Here is a 16,714-nt window from a genome sequence, read left to right on the forward strand (position 1 = left end):
GAACAGGCAGTTAACCCACTGTTCCTAGGCCGTCATTGAAAATAAGAATTTGTTCTTAACTGACTTGCCTAGATAAATAAAGTTTGCAATTTTATTTAAAAAAAGGTGCTGTACAGAAACCCAGCCTAAAACCCCAAACAGCAAGCAATTTAGGTGCAGAAGCACGTTGGCTAGGAAAAACTCCCTAGAAAGGCCAGAACCTAGGAAGAAACCTAGAGAGGAACCAGGCTATGAGGGGTGGCCAGTCCTCTTCTGGCTGTACTTGGTGGAGAAGAACCAGGCTCTGAGGGGTGGCCAGTCCTCTTCTGTCTGTACTGGGTGGAGAGGAACCAGGCTCTGAGGGGTGGCCAGTCCTCTTCTGTCTGTACTGGGTGGAGAGGAACCAGGCTCTGAGGGGTGGCCAGTCCTCTTCTGGCTGTACTGGGTAGAGAGGAACCAGGCTCTGAGGGGTGGCCAGTCCTCTTCTGGCTGTACTGGGTAGAGAGGAACCAGGCTCTGAGGGGTGGCCAGTCCTCTTCTGGCTGTACTGGGTAGAGAGGAACCAGGCTCTGAGGGGTGGCCAGTCCTCTTCTGGCTGTACTGGGTAGAGAGGAACCAGGCTCTGAGGGGTGGCCAGTCCTCTTCTGGCTGTACTGGGTAGAGAGGAACCAGGCTCTGAGGGGTGGCCAGTCCTCTTCTGGCTGTACTGGGTAGAGAGGAACCAGGCTCTGAGGGGTGGCCAGTCCTCTTCTGGCTGTACTGGGTAGAGAGGAACCAGGCTCTGAGGGGTGGCCAGTCCTCTTCTGGCTGTACTGGGTAGAGAGGAACCAGGCTCTGAGGGGTGGCCAGTCCTCTTCTGGCTGTACTGGGTAGAGAGGAACCAGGCTCTGAGGGGTGGCCAGTCCTCTTCTGGCTGTACTGGGTAGAGAGGAACCAGGCTCTGAGGGGTGGCCAGTCCTCTTCTGGCTGTACTGGGTAGAGAGGAACCAGGCTCTGAGGGGTGGCCAGTCCTCTTCTGTCTGTACTGGGTAGAGAGGAACCAGGCTCTGAGGGGTGGCCAGTCCTCTTCTGTGCCAGATGGAGATTATCAGAGCACATGGCCATTAAGGCCAGATCGTTCTCCAAGATGTTCAAACGTTTATAGATGACCAGCAGGGTCAAATAATAATCACAGTGGTTATAGAGGGTGAAACAGGTCAGCACCTCAGGAGTACATGCACCATTCTTACCTGTATGGTGTCTTTAAGGTGATGTTACACTGGGCAGCACTTGAGCATAAAGTGGAGTTATCCTTTGAATAAGATTATCTTATAATAGATCTGCCAATTTACTCTATAATTGTTTATACAGTCAGTTTGTTGTCTGTTCTCAGTACTGGATATAACCTTAGTGTCCTTCTCTCTCTCTTCCCAGGTTGGCTTCACAAGGAGATAAGGGCTAAGAGCACTAGTCTGAAGCTGAAGAAGAGATGGTTTGTATTGACCTCTAACTCTCTGGACTACTACAAGTCTTCAGAGCGCAGTGTGTCCAAGCTGGGGACCCTGGTCCTCAACAGTCTCTGCTCTGTGGTCCAGCCCGACGAGAAGGTCTTCAAGGACACCGGTAGGTAGAGACTGAGAATAGGAAGTGTTCAATGTTGTCAAGACAACACAAACACATCCGGGACCAGGCTAACGCATTCCAGCAAGAATGTGTCTGTCTACCATATCATATATGTATATTACTTTAATGCTCCTTGAGTCACTCCGTATGTGTCAAAATAGTGAGCTAGGAAATAGGGGGCCGTTTGTTTTGTGATGCAGCCCCAGACTTTTCTACGTTCTTAAACTTCCTTCCTTCCTGTCTCCACCCCCAGGTTACTGGAACATTATCGTCCACGGACGTAAACACTCGTACCACCTCTACACCAAACTACTGAACGAGGCTATGCGCTGGGCGTCGGCCATACAGGGGGCTGTCGACAGCAAGGTTCCCATAGAGACACCCACACAGCAACTCATCAGGGACATCAAGGTACAGCCAATCACCAGCCTGCATACTGAGATGTGGTCATTTTATTGCAGATCTGTTTGTGATCTCAATCTGCCATTGTTATATTGTTGTCTACATAGAGAGGGACCAGGCTCAGGAGATGCTAGTGATGATGAAGGAACTTGAGACATTCCTCTGACCTCTGACCTTTAACCCCTTACCTTTGCCCCCCCCCCCCAGGAGAGCAGTATGAATGTGGAGGCTGTAGAACAGACGTACTGGAGGAACCCTATCCTCAGATATACCCAGCACCCCCTCCACTCCCCCCTGCTGCCTCTGCCTTACGGGGAGGTCAACATCCACCGTGAGTTGTTCACCTATAAGACCCTGGAGGGACTTTTTACAGCTAGTTTATATTTATACTGCAAAGACTTGATTTACTTCTTTTAACTCCTTGTGGAGCAAAGGGTCTCATGTATTTGACAACAGTTGTATTAACCATTTTGCTAGGAATGAAATGCATAAAGCAGTGACCACCATAACTCTCCCTTTCTCACTCTCTCTCTCTCTCTCCCTCTCTCCCTCTCTCCCTCTCTCCCTCTCCCCCTCTCCCCACCCCCAGTCCAAAAGGAGAAGGGCTATGCCAGCCTGCAGGATGAGGCAGTGAAGATCTTCAACTCTCTACAGGAGATGGAGGCTGTGTCTGATCCGGTCCCGATCATCCAGGGCATCCTCCAGACCTGCCACGACCTGCGCCTGCTCCGAGACGAGGTCTACTGTCAGCTCATCAAGCAGACCAATCATGTGCCACAGCCCAACAGCTCGGCCAATCGTGCCCACTGGCACCTCCTCACCTGTATGAGCTGTACCTTCCTGCCCAGCCGGGGCATCCTGCGTTACCTCAAGTTCCACCTCAAAAGGTACTTTTACCTTCAAAATGCATTTGCGGGGAAAACAGCTTTGGAAGCTTCGTCCCCTTGTCCTTGTTGAAGAGAGGAGGGTTTCAGCTTTCTGTAGGTGTAAATATTTTTCTCAACTCTCTATATTCAGTTTGTCAACTGACTAGATATCCCCCTTCCCATTCCCTTCCTTTCCCTTCCCTTCCCCTTTCCCTTCCCTTTCCCTTTCCCTTTCCCTTTCCCTTTCCCTTCCCCTTCCCTTTCCCAACCCTTTCCTATTTCCCCCTCCCCTTCCCTTCCCTTTCCCTTTCCCTTCCCTTTCCTTTCCTTTCCTTTCCCCTTCCCCTTTCCCTTCCCTTCCCCTTCCCTTCCCTTTCCCTTTTCCCCTCCCCTTCCCTTCCCTTTCCCTTTCCCTTTCCCTTCCCTTTCCCTTTCCCTTCCCTTTCCCTTCCCTTCCCTTTCCCTTCCCTTTCCCTTCCTTTTCCCTTCCCTTTCCCTTTCCCTTTCCCTTCCTTTCCCTTCCCTTTCCCTTCCCTTCCCTTTCCCTTCCCTTTCCCTTTTCCTTTCCCCTTTACCCTTTCCCTTCCCATTCCCTTTTCCCTTTCCCTTTCCCTTCCTTTTCCCTTCCCTTTCCCTTTCCCTTCCCTTTCCCTTCCCAACCCTTTCCTTTTCCCTCCCTTTCCCCTTTTCCCTTTCCCTTTCCCTTGCCCTTTCCCTTCCCTTTCCTTTCCTTTCCTTTTCCCTTCCCTTTCCCTTCCTTTTCCATTCCCTTCCCTTTCCCTTCTCTTTCCTTTTCCCTTCCCTTTTCCCTACCCTCTCCTTTTCCCTTCCCTTTCCTTTACCCTTTCCCTTCCCCTTTCCCCTTTTTCCCTTTCCCTTCCCTTTCCCTATTCCTTTCCCTTTCCCTTCCCCTTTTTCCCTTTCCCTTCCCTTCCCCTTCCCTTCCCTTTCCCTTACCCTTTCCCTTCCCTTCACCTTTCCCTTCCCTTCCCCTTCCCCTTCCCTTTCCCAACCCTTTCCTTTTCCCTTCCCTTTCCCTTCCCTTTTCCCTTTCCCTTCCCCTTCCCCTTCCCCTTCCCTTTCCCTTTCCCTTTCCCTTCCCTTTCCCTTTCCCTTTCCCTTCCCTTTTCCTTTCCCTTCCCAACCCTTTCCTTTCCCTTCCCCTTTCCCTTCCTTTTCCTTTCCCCTCCCTTTCCCTTCCCCTTCCCTTTCCCTTCCTTTCCCTTCCCTTCCCTTCCCTTCCCTTTCCCTTTCCCTTTCCTTTCCCCTTTCCCTTTCCCTTTCCCTTCCCAACCCTTTCCCTATCCCTTTTCCCTTCCTTTCCCTTTCCCTTCCCTTCCTTTCCATTTCCCTTCCCTTTCCCTTCCCTTTCCCTTTCCCCTTTTCCCTTCCCCTTTCCCTTTCCCTTCCCAACCCTTTCCCTTTCCCAGCCCTTTCCCTTTACCTTTCCCTTCCCTTTCCTTTTCCCTTCCCTTCCCCTTCCTTTCCCTTTCCCTTTCCCTTAACCGTTCCCTTCCCTTCCCCTTCCCTTTCCCAACCCTTTCCTTTTCCCTTCCCTTCCCTTTCCCTTTCCCTTTCCCTTTCCCTTTCCCTTTCCCTTTCCCCTTCCCCTTCCCCTTCCCTTCTCTTTCCCTTTCCCTTCCCTTTCCCTTTCCCTTCCCTTTCCCTTTCCCTTCCCAACCCTTTCCTTTTCCCTTCCCTTCCCCTTTCCCTTCCTTTTCCCTTCCCTTCCCTTTCCCTTTCCCTTTCCTTCCCTTCCCTTCCCTTTCCCTTCCCTTTCCCTTCCCAACCCTTTCCTTTTCCCTTCCCTTTCCCTTCCTTTTCCCTTACCTTTCCTTTCCCTTTCCCTTCCTTTTCCCTTCCCTATCCTTTCCCTTTCCCTTTCCTTTTCCCTCCCTTTCCCTTCCCAACCCTTTCCTTTTCCCTTCCTTTTCCCTTCCTTTCCCTTCCCTTTCCTTTCCCTTCCCCTTTCCCTTCCTTTCCCCTTCCCTACCCTTTCCCTTTCCCTTCCCAACCCTTTCCTTTTCCCTTCCCTTTCCCCTTTTCCCTTTTCCTTCCTTTTCCCTTCCCTTCCCTTTTCCTTCCTTATCCCTTCCCTTTCCTTCCCTTCCCTTTCCCTACCCCTTCCCTTCCCTTCCCTAGCCCTTTCCCTTCCCTTCCCCTTCCCTTCCATTTCCCTTTTCCTTTCCCTTCCATTTCCCTTCCCCTTCCCCTTCCCCTTCCCCTCCCCTTCCCTTCCCTTCCATATCCCTTTCCCTTCCCTTCCCTTCCCTTCCCCTTCCCCTCCCCTTCCCTTTCCCTTCCCTTCCCTTCCCTTCCCTTCCCTTCCCTTCCCTTTCCCTTCCCTTCCCTTCCCCCTTCCCCTTTCCCTTTCCCTTCCCTTCCCACCACCCCTCCTTCAGTCACGCTCCTTTCCTGAGTCCTTAGAAAGATGCTGAGCCGCATGCAGAATGTGTTCCCTCCCTATAGCTTCTAGTCAGCAGAATCTGTTCCCTCCCTATAGCTCCTAGTCAGCAGAATGTGTTCCCTTCCTATAGCTCCTAGTCAGCAGAATGTGTTCCCTTCCTATAGCTTCTAGTCAGCAGAATGTGTTCCCTTCCTATAGCTCCTAGTCAGCAGAATGTGTTCCCTTCCTATAGCTTCTAGTCAGCAGAATGTGTTCCCTTCCTATAGCTCCTAGTCAGCAGAATGTGTTCCCTTCCTATAGCTTCTAGTCAGCAGAATGTGTTCCCTTCCTATAGCTCCTAGTCAGCAGAATGTGTTCCCTTCCTATAGCTTCTAGTCAGCAGAATGTGTTCCCTTCCTATAGCTCCTAATCAGCAGAATGTGTTCCCTCCCTATAGCTCCTAGTCAGCAGAATGTGTTCCCTTCCTATAGCTCCTAGTCAGCAGAATGTGTTCCCTTCCTATAGCTCCTAGTCAGCAGAATGTGTTCCCTCCCTATAGCTCCTAGTCAGCAGAATGTGTTCCCTTCCTATAGCTCCTAGTCAGCAGAATGTGTTCCCTCCCTATAGCTCCTAGTCAGCAGAATGTGTTCCCTCCCTATAGCTCCTAGTCAGCAGAATGTGTTCCCTCCCTATAGCTTCTAGTCAGCAGAATGTGTTCCCTCCCTATAGCTCCTAGTCAGCAGAATGTGTTCCCTTCCTATAGCTCCTAGTCAGCAGAATGTGTTCCCTCCCTATAGCTTCTAGTCAGCAGAATGTGTTCCCTCCCTATAGCTTGTAGGAAGCAGAATGTGTTCCCTCCCTATAGCTTGTAGGAAGCAGAATGTGTTCCCTCCCTATAGCTTGTAGGAAGCAGAATGTGTTCCCTCCCTATAGCTCCTAGTCAGCAGAATGTGTTCCCTCCCTATAGCTCCTAGTCAGCAGAATGTGTTCCCTCCCTATAGCTTGTAGTATAAATAGCCGTATGTTCTGTGATTGATTTGTATGGATGGGTAAACTGGACAGTATGACATCAGTAACGTTGATTTGCTCATCCTCTACACCTCAGTGACCCTCTGTCTGTTCTTCTCCAGGGTGAAGGAGCAGTTTCCTGGAACAGAGGTGGACATGTTTGCCCATTTCATAGGTGAGTCTCTGAAGAGGACCAAGGTCAGGGACTATGTACCGTCTCAGGAGGAGATCGTAGCCTTACTGACCAGGCAGGAAATGACTACTACGGTCTACTGCCACGGAGGAGGATCCTGCAAGATCTCCATCAACTCACACACCACCGCTGGAGAGGTAACTAATGCTACGTTGCTCTGACATGTCCACATCTAAACTACGCTGTTCTGTCCTATGTCCAGTTCTGTGGATTATACTATAAAAAGTATATTTTCCACAAGGAGTAGTAGCTGTAAAAATACAGTATATACAGTGCTGTCCCCAGGTGGTGACATTTAGTCAGATGTGTTAATGTCCCTCTGTCCCCAGGTGGTGACGTTTAGTCAGATGTGTTAATGTCCCTCTGTCCCCAGGTGGTGACATTTAGTCAGATGTGTTAATGTCCCTCTGTCCCCAGGTGGTGACGTTTAGTCAGATGTGTTAATGTCCCTCTGTCCCCAGGTGGTGACGTTTAGTCAGATGTGTTAATGTCCCTCTGTCCCCAGGTGGTGACGTTTAGTCAGATGTGTTAATGTCCCTCTGTCCCCAGGTGGTGACGTTTAGTCAGATGTGTTAATGTCCCTCTGTCCCCAGGTGGTGACGTTTAGTCAGATGTCCCTCTGTCCTGCCTGTCCCCAGGTGGTGACGTTTAGTCAGATGTGTTAATGACCCTCTGTCCCCAGGTGGTGAGGTTTAGTCAGATGTCCCTCTGTCCCTCTGTCCCTCTGTCCCCAGGTGGTGACGTTTAGTCAGATGTGTTAATGACCCTCTGTCCCCAGGTGGTGAGGTTTAGTCAGATGTCCCTCTGTCCTGCCTGTCCCCAGGTGGTGACGTTTAGTCAGATGTGTTAATGACCCTCTGTCCCCAGGTGGTGAGGTTTAGTCAGATGTCCCTCTGTCCCTCTGTCCCCAGGTGGTGACGTTTAGTCAGATGTGTTAATGACCCTCTGTCCCCAGGTGGTGAGGTTTAGTCAGATGTCCCTCTGTCCCTCTGTCCCCAGGTGGTGAGGTTTAGTCAGATGTCCCTCTGTCCTGCCTGTCCCCAGGTGGTGACGTTTAGTCAGATGTGTTAATGTCCCTCTGTCCCCAGGTGGTGAGGTTTAGTCAGATGTGTTAATGACCCTCTGTCCCCAGGTGGTGAGGTTTAGTCAGATGTGTTAATGTCCCTCTGTCCCCAGGTGGTGACGTTTAGTCAGATGTGTTAATGTCCCTCTGTCCCCAGGTGGTGACGTTTAGTCAGATGTCCCTCTGTCCTGCCTGTCCCCAGGTGGTGACGTTTAGTCAGATGTGTTAATGACCCAATGTCCCCAGGTGGTGAGGTTTAGTCAGATGTCCCTCTGTCCCTCTGTCCCTCTGTCCCCAGGTGGTGACGTTTAGTCAGATGTGTTAATGACCCTCTGTCCCCAGGTGGTGAGGTTTAGTCAGATGTCCCTCTGTCCTGCCTGTCCCCAGGTGGTGACGTTTAGTCAGATGTGTTAATGACCCTCTGTCCCCAGGTGGTGAGGTTTAGTCAGATGTCCCTCTGTCCCTCTGTCCCCAGGTGGTGACGTTTAGTCAGATGTGTTAATGACCCTCTGTCCCCAGGTGGTGAGGTTTAGTCAGATGTCCCTCTGTCCCTCTGTCCCCAGGTGGTGAGGTTTAGTCAGATGTGTTAATGTCCCTCTGTCCCCAGGTGGTGACGTTTAGTCAGATGTGTTAATGACCCTCTGTCCCCAGGTGGTGAGGTTTAGTCAGATGTCCCTCTGTCCTGCCTGTCCCCAGGTGGTGAGGTTTAGTCAGATGTGTTAATGTCCCTCTGTCCCCAGGTGGTGAGGTTTAGTCAGATGTGTTAATGTCCCTCTGTCCCCAGGTGGTGAGGTTTAGTCAGATGTGTTAATGTCCCTCTGTCCCCAGGTGGTGAGGTTTAGTCAGATGTGTTAATGACCCTCTGTCCCCAGGTGGTGAGGTTTAGTCAGATGTCCCTCTGTCCCCAGGTGGTGAGGTTTAGTCAGCTGTCCCTCTGTCCCCAGGTGGTGAGGTTTAGTCAGATATCCCTCTGTCCCTCTGTCCCCAGGTGGTGAGGTTTAGTCAGATGTCCCTCTGTCCCCAGGTGGTGAGGTTTAGTCAGATGTCCCTCTGTCCCCAGGTGGTGAGGTTTAGTCAGATGTCCCTCTGTCCCCAGGTGGTGAGGTTAAGTCAGATGTGTTAATGACCCTCTGTCCCCAGGTGGTGAGGTTTCGTCAGATGTGTTAATGTCCCTCTGTCCCCAGGTGGTGAGGTTTAGTCAGATGTGTTAATGACCCTCTGTCCCCAGGTGGTGAGGTTTAGTCAGATGTGTTAATGTCCCTCTGTCCCCAGGTGGTGAGGTTTAGTCAGATGTGTTAATGACCCTCTGTCCCCAGGTGGTGAGGTTTAGTCAGATGTCCCTCTGTCCCCAGGTGGTGAGGTTTAGTCAGCTGTCCCTCTGTCCCCAGGTGGTGAGGTTTAGTCAGATGTCCCTCTGTCCCTCTGTCCCCAGGTGGTGAGGTTTAGTCAGATGTCCCTCTGTCCCCAGGTGGTGAGGTTTAGTCAGATGTCCCTCTGTCCCCAGGTGGTGAGGTTTAGTCAGATGTCCCTCTGTCCCCAGGTGGTGAGGTTAAGTCAGATGTGTTAATGACCCTCTGTCCCCAGGTGGTGAGGTTTCGTCAGATGTGTTAATGTCCCTCTGTCCCCAGGTGGTGAGGTTTAGTCAGATGTGTTAATGACCCTCTGTCCTGCCTGTCCCCAGGTGGTGAGGTTTAGTCAGATGTGTTAATGTCCCTCTGTCCCCAGGTGGTGAGGTTTAGTCAGATGTGTTAATGTCCCTCTGTCCCCAGGTGGTGAGGTTTAGTCAGATGTGTTAATGACCCTCTGTCCCCAGGTGGTGAGGTTTAGTCAGATGTGTTAATGTCCCTCTGTCCCCAGGTGGTGAGGTTTAGTCAGATGTGTTAATGACCCTCTGTCCCCAGGTGGTGAGGTTTAGTCAGATGTGTTAATGTCCCTCTGTCCTTCTGTCCCCAGGTGGTGAGGTTTAGTCAGATGTGTTAATGTCCCTAAGTCCCCAGGTGGTTAGGTTTAGTCAGATGTGTTAATGACCCTCTGTCCCCAGGTGGTTAGGTTTAGTCAGATGTGTTAATGCCCCTCCGTCCTGTCTGTCCCCAGGTGGTGAGGTTTAGTCAGATGTGTTAATGACCCTCTGTCCCCAGGTGGTGAGGTTTAGTCAGATGTGTTAATGTCCCTCTGTCCCCAGGTGGTGAGGTTTAGTCAGATGTGTTAATGTCCCTCTGTCCCCAGGTGGTGAGGTTTAGTCAGATGTGTTAATGACCCTCTGTCCCCAGGTGGTGAGGTTTAGTCAGATGTGTTAATGTCCCTCTGTCCCCAGGTGGTGAGGTTTAGTCAGATGTGTTAATGACCCTCTGTCCCCAGGTGGTGAGGTTTAGTCAGATGTGTTAATGTCCCTCTGTCCCCAGTTGGTGAGGTTTAGTCAGATGTGTTAATGTCCCTCCGTCCTTCTGTCCCCAGGTGGTGAAGTTTAGTCAGATGTGTTAATGTCCCTAAGTCCCCAGGTGGTTAGGTTTAGTCAGATGTGTTAATGACCCTCTGTCCCCAGGTGGTTAGGTTTAGTCAGATGTGTTAATGCCCCTCCGTCCTGTCTGTCCCCAGGTGGTGAGGTTTAGTCAGATGTGTTAATGCCCCTCCGTCCTGTCTGTCCCCAGGTGGTGAGGTTTAGTCAGATGTCCCTCTGTCCCCAGGTGGTGAGGTTTAGTCAGATGTCCCTCTGTCCCCAGGTGGTGAGGTTTAGTCAGATGTCCCTCTGTCCCTCTGTCCCCAGGTGGTGAGGTTTAGTCAGATGTCCCTCTGTCCCCAGGTGGTGAGGTTTAGTCAGATGTGTTAATGACCCTCTGTCCCCAGGTGGTGAGGTTTCGTCAGATGTGTTAATGTCCCTCTGTCCCCAGGTGGTGAGGTTTAGTCAGATGTGTTAATGACCCTCTGTCCCCAGGTGGTGAGGTTTAGTCAGATGTCCCTCTGTCCTGCCTGTCCCCAGGTGGTGAGGTTTAGTCAGATGTGTTAATGTCCCTCTGTCCCCAGGTGGTGAGGTTTAGTCAGATGTGTTAATGTCCCTCTGTCCCCAGGTGGTGAGGTTTAGTCAGATGTGTTAATGTCCCTCTGTCCCCAGGTGGTGAGGTTTAGTCAGATGTGTTAATGACCCTCTGTCCCCAGGTGGTGAGGTTTAGTCAGATGTCCCTCTGTCCCCAGGTGGTGAGGTTTAGTCAGCTGTCCCTCTGTCCCCAGGTGGTGAGGTTTAGTCAGATGTCCCTCTGTCCCTCTGTCCCCAGGTGGTGAGGTTTAGTCAGATGTCCCTCTGTCCCCAGGTGGTGAGGTTTAGTCAGATGTCCCTCTGTCCCCAGGTGGTGAGGTTTAGTCAGATGTCCCTCTGTCCCCAGGTGGTGAGGTTAAGTCAGATGTGTTAATGACCCTCTGTCCCCAGGTGGTGAGGTTTCGTCAGATGTGTTAATGTCCCTCTGTCCCCAGGTGGTGAGGTTTAGTCAGATGTGTTAATGACCCTCTGTCCTGCCTGTCCCCAGGTGGTGAGGTTTCGTCAGATGTGTTAATGTCCCTCTGTCCCCAGGTGGTGAGGTTTAGTCAGATGTGTTAATGTCCCTCTGTCCCCAGGTGGTGAGGTTTAGTCAGATGTGTTAATGACCCTCTGTCCCCAGGTGGTGAGGTTTAGTCAGATGTGTTAATGTCCCTCTGTCCCCAGGTGGTGAGGTTTAGTCAGATGTGTTAATGACCCTCTGTCCCCAGGTGGTGAGGTTTAGTCAGATGTGTTAATGTCCCTCTGTCCCCAGTTGGTGAGGTTTAGTCAGATGTGTTAATGTCCCTCCGTCCTTCTGTCCCCAGGTGGTGAAGTTTAGTCAGATGTGTTAATGTCCCTAAGTCCCCAGGTGGTTAGGTTTAGTCAGATGTGTTAATGACCCTCTGTCCCCAGGTGGTTAGGTTTAGTCAGATGTGTTAATGCCCCTCCGTCCTGTCTGTCCCCAGGTGGTGAGGTTTAGTCAGATGTGTTAATGCCCCTCCGTCCTGTCTGTCCCCAGGTGGTGAGGTTTAGTCAGATGTCCCTCTGTCCCCAGGTGGTGAGGTTTAGTCAGATGTCCCTCTGTCCCCAGGTGGTGAGGTTTAGTCAGATGTCCCTCTGTCCCTCTGTCCCCAGGTGGTGAGGTTTAGTCAGATGTCCCTCTGTCCCCAGGTGGTGAGGTTTAGTCAGATGTGTTAATGACCCTCTGTCCCCAGGTGGTGAGGTTTCGTCAGATGTGTTAATGTCCCTCTGTCCCCAGGTGGTGAGGTTTAGTCAGATGTGTTAATGACCCTCTGTCCTGCCTGTCCCCAGGTGGTGAGGTTTAGTCAGATGTGTTAATGTCCCTCTGTCCCCAGGTGGTGAGGTTTAGTCAGATGTGTTAATGACCCTCTGTCCCCAGGTGGTGAGGTTTAGTCAGATGTGTTAATGTCCCTCTGTCCCCAGGTGGTGAGGTTTAGTCAGATGTGTTAATGACCCTCTGTCCCCAGGTGGTGAGGTTTAGTCAGATGTGTTAATGTCCCTCTGTCCTTCTGTCCCCAGGTGGTGAGGTTTAGTCAGATGTGTTAATGTCCCTAAGTCCCCAGGTGGTTAGGTTTAGTCAGATGTGTTAATGACCCTCTGTCCCCAGGTGGTTAGGTTTAGTCAGATGTGTTAATGCCCCTCCGTCCTGTCTGTCCCCAGGTGGTGAGGTTTAGTCAGATGTGTTAATGCCCCTCCGTCCTGTCTGTCCCCAGGTGGTGAGGTTTAGTCAGATGTGTTAATGTCCCTTCGTCCTGCCTGTCCCCAGGTGGTGAGGTTTAGTCAGATGTGTTAATGTCCCTCTGTCCTGCCTGTCCCCAGGTTGTTAGGTTTAGTCAGATGTGTTAATGTCCCTCTGTCCTGCCTGTCCCCAGGTGGTGAGGTTTAGTCAGATGTGTTAATGTCCCTTTGTCCCCAGGTGGTTAGGTTTAGTCAGATGTGTTAATGTCCATTCGTCCTGCCTGTCCCCAGGTGGTGAGGTTTCGTCAGATGTGTTAATGTCCCTCTGTCCCCAGGTGGTGAGGTTTAGTCAGATGTGTTAATGTCCCTCTGTCCCCAGGTGGTGAGGTTTAGTCAGATGTGTTAATGTCCCTTCGTCCTGCCTGTCCCCAGGTGGTGAGGTTTAGTCAGATGTGTTAATGTCCCTCTGTCCTGCCTGTCCCCAGGTGGTGAGGTTTAGTCAGATGTGTTAATGTCCCTCCGTCCTGCCTGTCCCCAGGTGGTGGAGAAGTTGATCCGAGGCCTGGCCATGGAGGACAGTAGAAACATGTTTTCCCTGTTTCAACACAACAACACTACGGACCGGGCTGTGGAGAGCAGAGTCATCGTGGCTGATGTACTCGCCAAGTTTGAGAGGTGAGAGTTCAGCTGGAGAGAGAGAGATGCACAGAGAATAGCCTGGTCTCTGATCTGTTTGAGAGGTGAGAGTTCAGCTGGAGAGAGAGAGATGCACAGCCTGGTCTCTGAACTGTTTGAGGGGTGAGAGTTCAGCTGGAGAGAGAGAGATGCACAGAGAATAGCCTGGTCTCTGATCTGTTTGAGGGGTGAGAGTTCAGCTGGAGAGAGAGAGATGCACAGAGAATAGCCTGGTCTCTGATCTGTTTGAGGGGTGAGAGTTCAGCTGGAGAGAGAGATGCACAGAGAATAGCCTGGTCTCTGATCTGTTTGAGAGGTGAGAGTTCAGCTGGAGAGAGAGAGATGCACAGAGAATAGCCTGGTCTCTGATCTGTTTGAGAGGTGAGAGTTCAGCTGGAGAGAGAGAGATGCACAGAGAATAGTCTGGTCTCTGATCTGTTTGAGGGGTGAGAGTTCAGCTGGAGAGAGAGAGATGCACAGAGAATAGCCTGGTCTCTGATCTGTTTGAGGGGTGAGAGTTCAGCTGGAGAGAGAGAGATGCACAGAGAATAGCCTGGTATCTGATCTGTTTGAGGGGTGAGAGTTCAGCTGGAGAGAGAGAGATGCACAGAGAATAGCCTGGTCTCTGATCTGTTTGAGGGGTGAGAGTTCAGCTGGAGAGAGAGAGATGCACAGAGAATAGACCTTTTTTGCCATTTCTGAATTTGTTATTCAATGCGTTTCTAAGGGCTATCGTAGTAAAGACCAAAAACGATTTTTTTTTATACCTTAAGGGGTCCTAAAATTCCAAATCAAATAGCAAAATGATTCATAGTATGACCATATTAAACCGATATGTCAGCTTCGCACCCCCCCCCCCCCCCCCCCTCCCCCAATGTCTAAGACTCTAAATGATTAATGAAGCTGGTTACTGATGTGGTATACGCCTCATATTGCAGTCTGTGCCAGGGAAACAGTCCTGTAGCTTAGCATCCGTGTCATCAGGCCACTTCCATATTGAGCACATCACTGGTACTTCCTGTTTGAGTTTTTGCTTGTAAGCAGGAATCGGGAAGATAGAGTTATGGTCATATTTGTCAAAGGGAGGGCTAGGGAGAGCCTTATATGCGTTTCTTGCCAACTCCTATGGTCATTGTCACACTGTTGTGGTGTTAGCAAGACAGCTCAAAGATATCATAACTACCCACAGAGAGATATCAGCATGACACATACATGATTAAATACTGTAACTCTCATCTCTGACCCACACACTTCTTGAGGTTATTACTGTACATTTGCTGAGAAAAATGTTTGACGTTGATTGATTGGCTGATGAATTGGTTCTTGATTGACTCATTTCCAGGCTGTCAGGCAGTGAGGAAGTAGAGGAGGAGGGACAGTGGAAGCTCTACTTCAAACTCTACTGTTTCCTGGATGTAGAGAGCATGCCCAAGGAAGGGGTGGAGTTCGCTTTCATGTTCGAACAGGTCAGTTACTTCCTGGTCTGCCATTTTGCTACTATTAGACAGCATTTGGATAGAGAAATACAGTGTCAACACCTGGATAGAGAAATACAGTGTCAACACCTGGATAGAGAAATACAGTGTCAACACCTGGATAGAGAAATACAGTGTCAACACCTGGATAGAGAAATACAGTGTCAACACCTGGATAGAGAAATACAGTGTCAACACCTGGATAGAGAAATACAGTGTCAACACCTGGATAGAGAAATAAAATACAGTGTCAACACCTGGATAGAGAAATACAGTGTCAACACCTGGATAGAGAAATACAGTGTCAACACCTGGATAGAGAAATACAGTGTCAACACCTGGATAGAGAAATACAGTGTCAACACCTGGATAGAGAAATACAGTGTCAACACCTGGATAGAGAAATACAGTGTCAACACCTGGATAGAGAAATACAGTGTCAACACCTGGATAGAGAAATACAGTGTCAACACCTGGATAGAGAAATACAGTGTCAACACCTGGATAGAGAAATACAGTGTCAACACCTGGATAGAGAAATACAGAATAAAATGTTACACATAGTTGATAAGAAGAGGTACTTCGGGCGCTACCCTACAGCGCCAGAATACCTGGATCTAAATGTAAATGTATTTTAATGATAATGTCAATGTAATATATTAATGTGTTTTATTGATAATATAAATGTAATGTTGTAATATACATGTCTCCTCCAGGCTCATGAGTCTCTGACCAGCGGTCACCTCCCAGCCCCAGAAGACACCCTGCAGCACCTGGCCGCTCTCAGGCTCCAGTTCCTTCACGGAGACAAGGCCCGGGTCAGCTGGTCTCTGGACACCGTCTACCCTGTAGGGAGGCTCCGCGCACGTATCCTGCACTTCACCAAGGTAGGTAACGCTCCATCCAGGGGGTGCTGCTCTGCGGCTTGACCCTTTGTGTGCGAGTGTGTGTGTGTGCATTGCGCGTCTGTGTCTGAGTGCTATTTGGGGAGGTTGACAACTGAGGAATTTCCACATTTCCAGTGTTCACTGTAACAAATGGACAAAAAAAGGTTTATTGTTTTGCTTTGGTGGACTAATACAAGTGTATTATTTTGTATAGGTGGGCGCGGCCGGCGGGACGGGGCCAGGGGGCCACACCCTGGAGCGGAGGCGGACCAGCTTCCTGGACGGGACCCTGCGCCGCAGCGGGCTGAAGACGGGCTCTATGAAGAAACAGAAGATGGAGGAGGAACAGGTAGCCTAGCGGTTAGAGGAACAGGTAGCCTAGCGGTTAGAGAAGGAACAGGTAGCCTAGCGGTTAGAGGAGGAACAGGTAGCCTAGCGGTTAGAGAAGGAACGGGTAGCCTAGCGGTTAGAGGAGGAACAGGTAGCCTAGAGGTTCGGCCAGGAACAGGTAGCCTAGCGGTTAGAGGAGGAACAGGTAGCCTAGCGGTTAGAGGAGGAACAGGTAGCCTAGCGGTTAGAGGAGGAACAGGTAGCCTAGCGGTTAGAGGAGGAACAGGTAGCCTAGTGGTTAGAGGAGGAACAGGTAGCCTAGCGGTTAGAGGAGGAACAGGTAGCCTAGCTGTTAGAGAAGCAACAGGTAGCCTAGCGGTTAGAGGAGAAACAGGTAGCCTAGCGGTTAGAGGAGGAACAGGTAGCCTAGCAGTTAGAGAAGGAACAGGTAGCCTAGCGGTTAGAGGAGGAACAGGTAGCCTAGCGGTTAGAGGAGGAACAGGTAGCCTAGCGGTTAGAGGAGGAACAGGTAGCCTAGCGGTTAGAGGAGGAACAGGTAGTCTAGCCGTTAGAGAAGCAACAGGTAGCCTAGCGGTTAGAGGAGGAACAGGTAGCCTAGCGGTTAGAGAAGGAACAGGTAGCCTAGCGGTTAGAGGAGGAACAGGTAGCCTAGCGGTTAGAGGAGGAACAGGTAGCCTAGCAGTTAGAGAAGGAACAGGTAGCCTAGCGGTTAGAGAAGGAACAGGTTGCCTAGCGGTTAGAGGAGGAACAGGTAACCTAGCGGTTAGATAAGGAACAGGTAGCCTAGCGGTTAGAGAAGGAACAGGTAGCCTAGCGGTTAGAGGAGGAACAGGTAGTCTAGCTGTTAGAGAAGCAACAGGTAGCCAAGCGGTTAGAGGAGGAACAGGTAGCCTAGCGGTTAGAGAAGGAACAGGTAGCCTAGCGGTTAGAGGAGGAACAGGTAGCCTAGCGGTTAGAGGAGGAACAGGTAGCCTAGCCGTTAGATAAGCAACAGGTAGCCTAGCGGTTAGAGAAGGAACAGGTAGCCTAGCGGTTAGAGGAGGAACAGGTAGCCTAGCGGTTAGAGGAGGAACAGGTAGCCTAGCAGTTAGAGAAGGAACAGGTAGCCTAGCGGTTAGA

At 50.6% G+C, this 16,714-nt stretch overlaps 1 protein-coding gene across 1 annotated transcript in view; it reads left to right on the forward strand.

The window, feature by feature from the left end:
* Positions 1–16,714, forward strand: part of LOC109884202 (unconventional myosin-X) — a 182,770-nt gene that overhangs the window by 158,443 nt on the left and 7,613 nt on the right. Inside the window, exons 28-36 of the mRNA XM_031802382.1 lie at positions 1,393–1,581; positions 1,835–1,992; positions 2,191–2,314; positions 2,573–2,870; positions 6,366–6,573; positions 12,746–12,882; positions 14,225–14,348; positions 15,074–15,244; positions 15,459–15,593. Coding sequence (XP_031658242.1) covers positions 1,393–1,581; positions 1,835–1,992; positions 2,191–2,314; positions 2,573–2,870; positions 6,366–6,573; positions 12,746–12,882; positions 14,225–14,348; positions 15,074–15,244; positions 15,459–15,593 — 1,544 coding nt within the window. The remainder of the gene's footprint in view (positions 1–1,392; positions 1,582–1,834; positions 1,993–2,190; positions 2,315–2,572; positions 2,871–6,365; positions 6,574–12,745; positions 12,883–14,224; positions 14,349–15,073; positions 15,245–15,458; positions 15,594–16,714) is intronic.

Source organism: Oncorhynchus kisutch, linkage group LG2 (genome assembly GCF_002021735.2).
Source record: "Oncorhynchus kisutch isolate 150728-3 linkage group LG2, Okis_V2, whole genome shotgun sequence".
Lineage (NCBI taxonomy): Eukaryota > Metazoa > Chordata > Actinopteri > Salmoniformes > Salmonidae > Oncorhynchus > Oncorhynchus kisutch.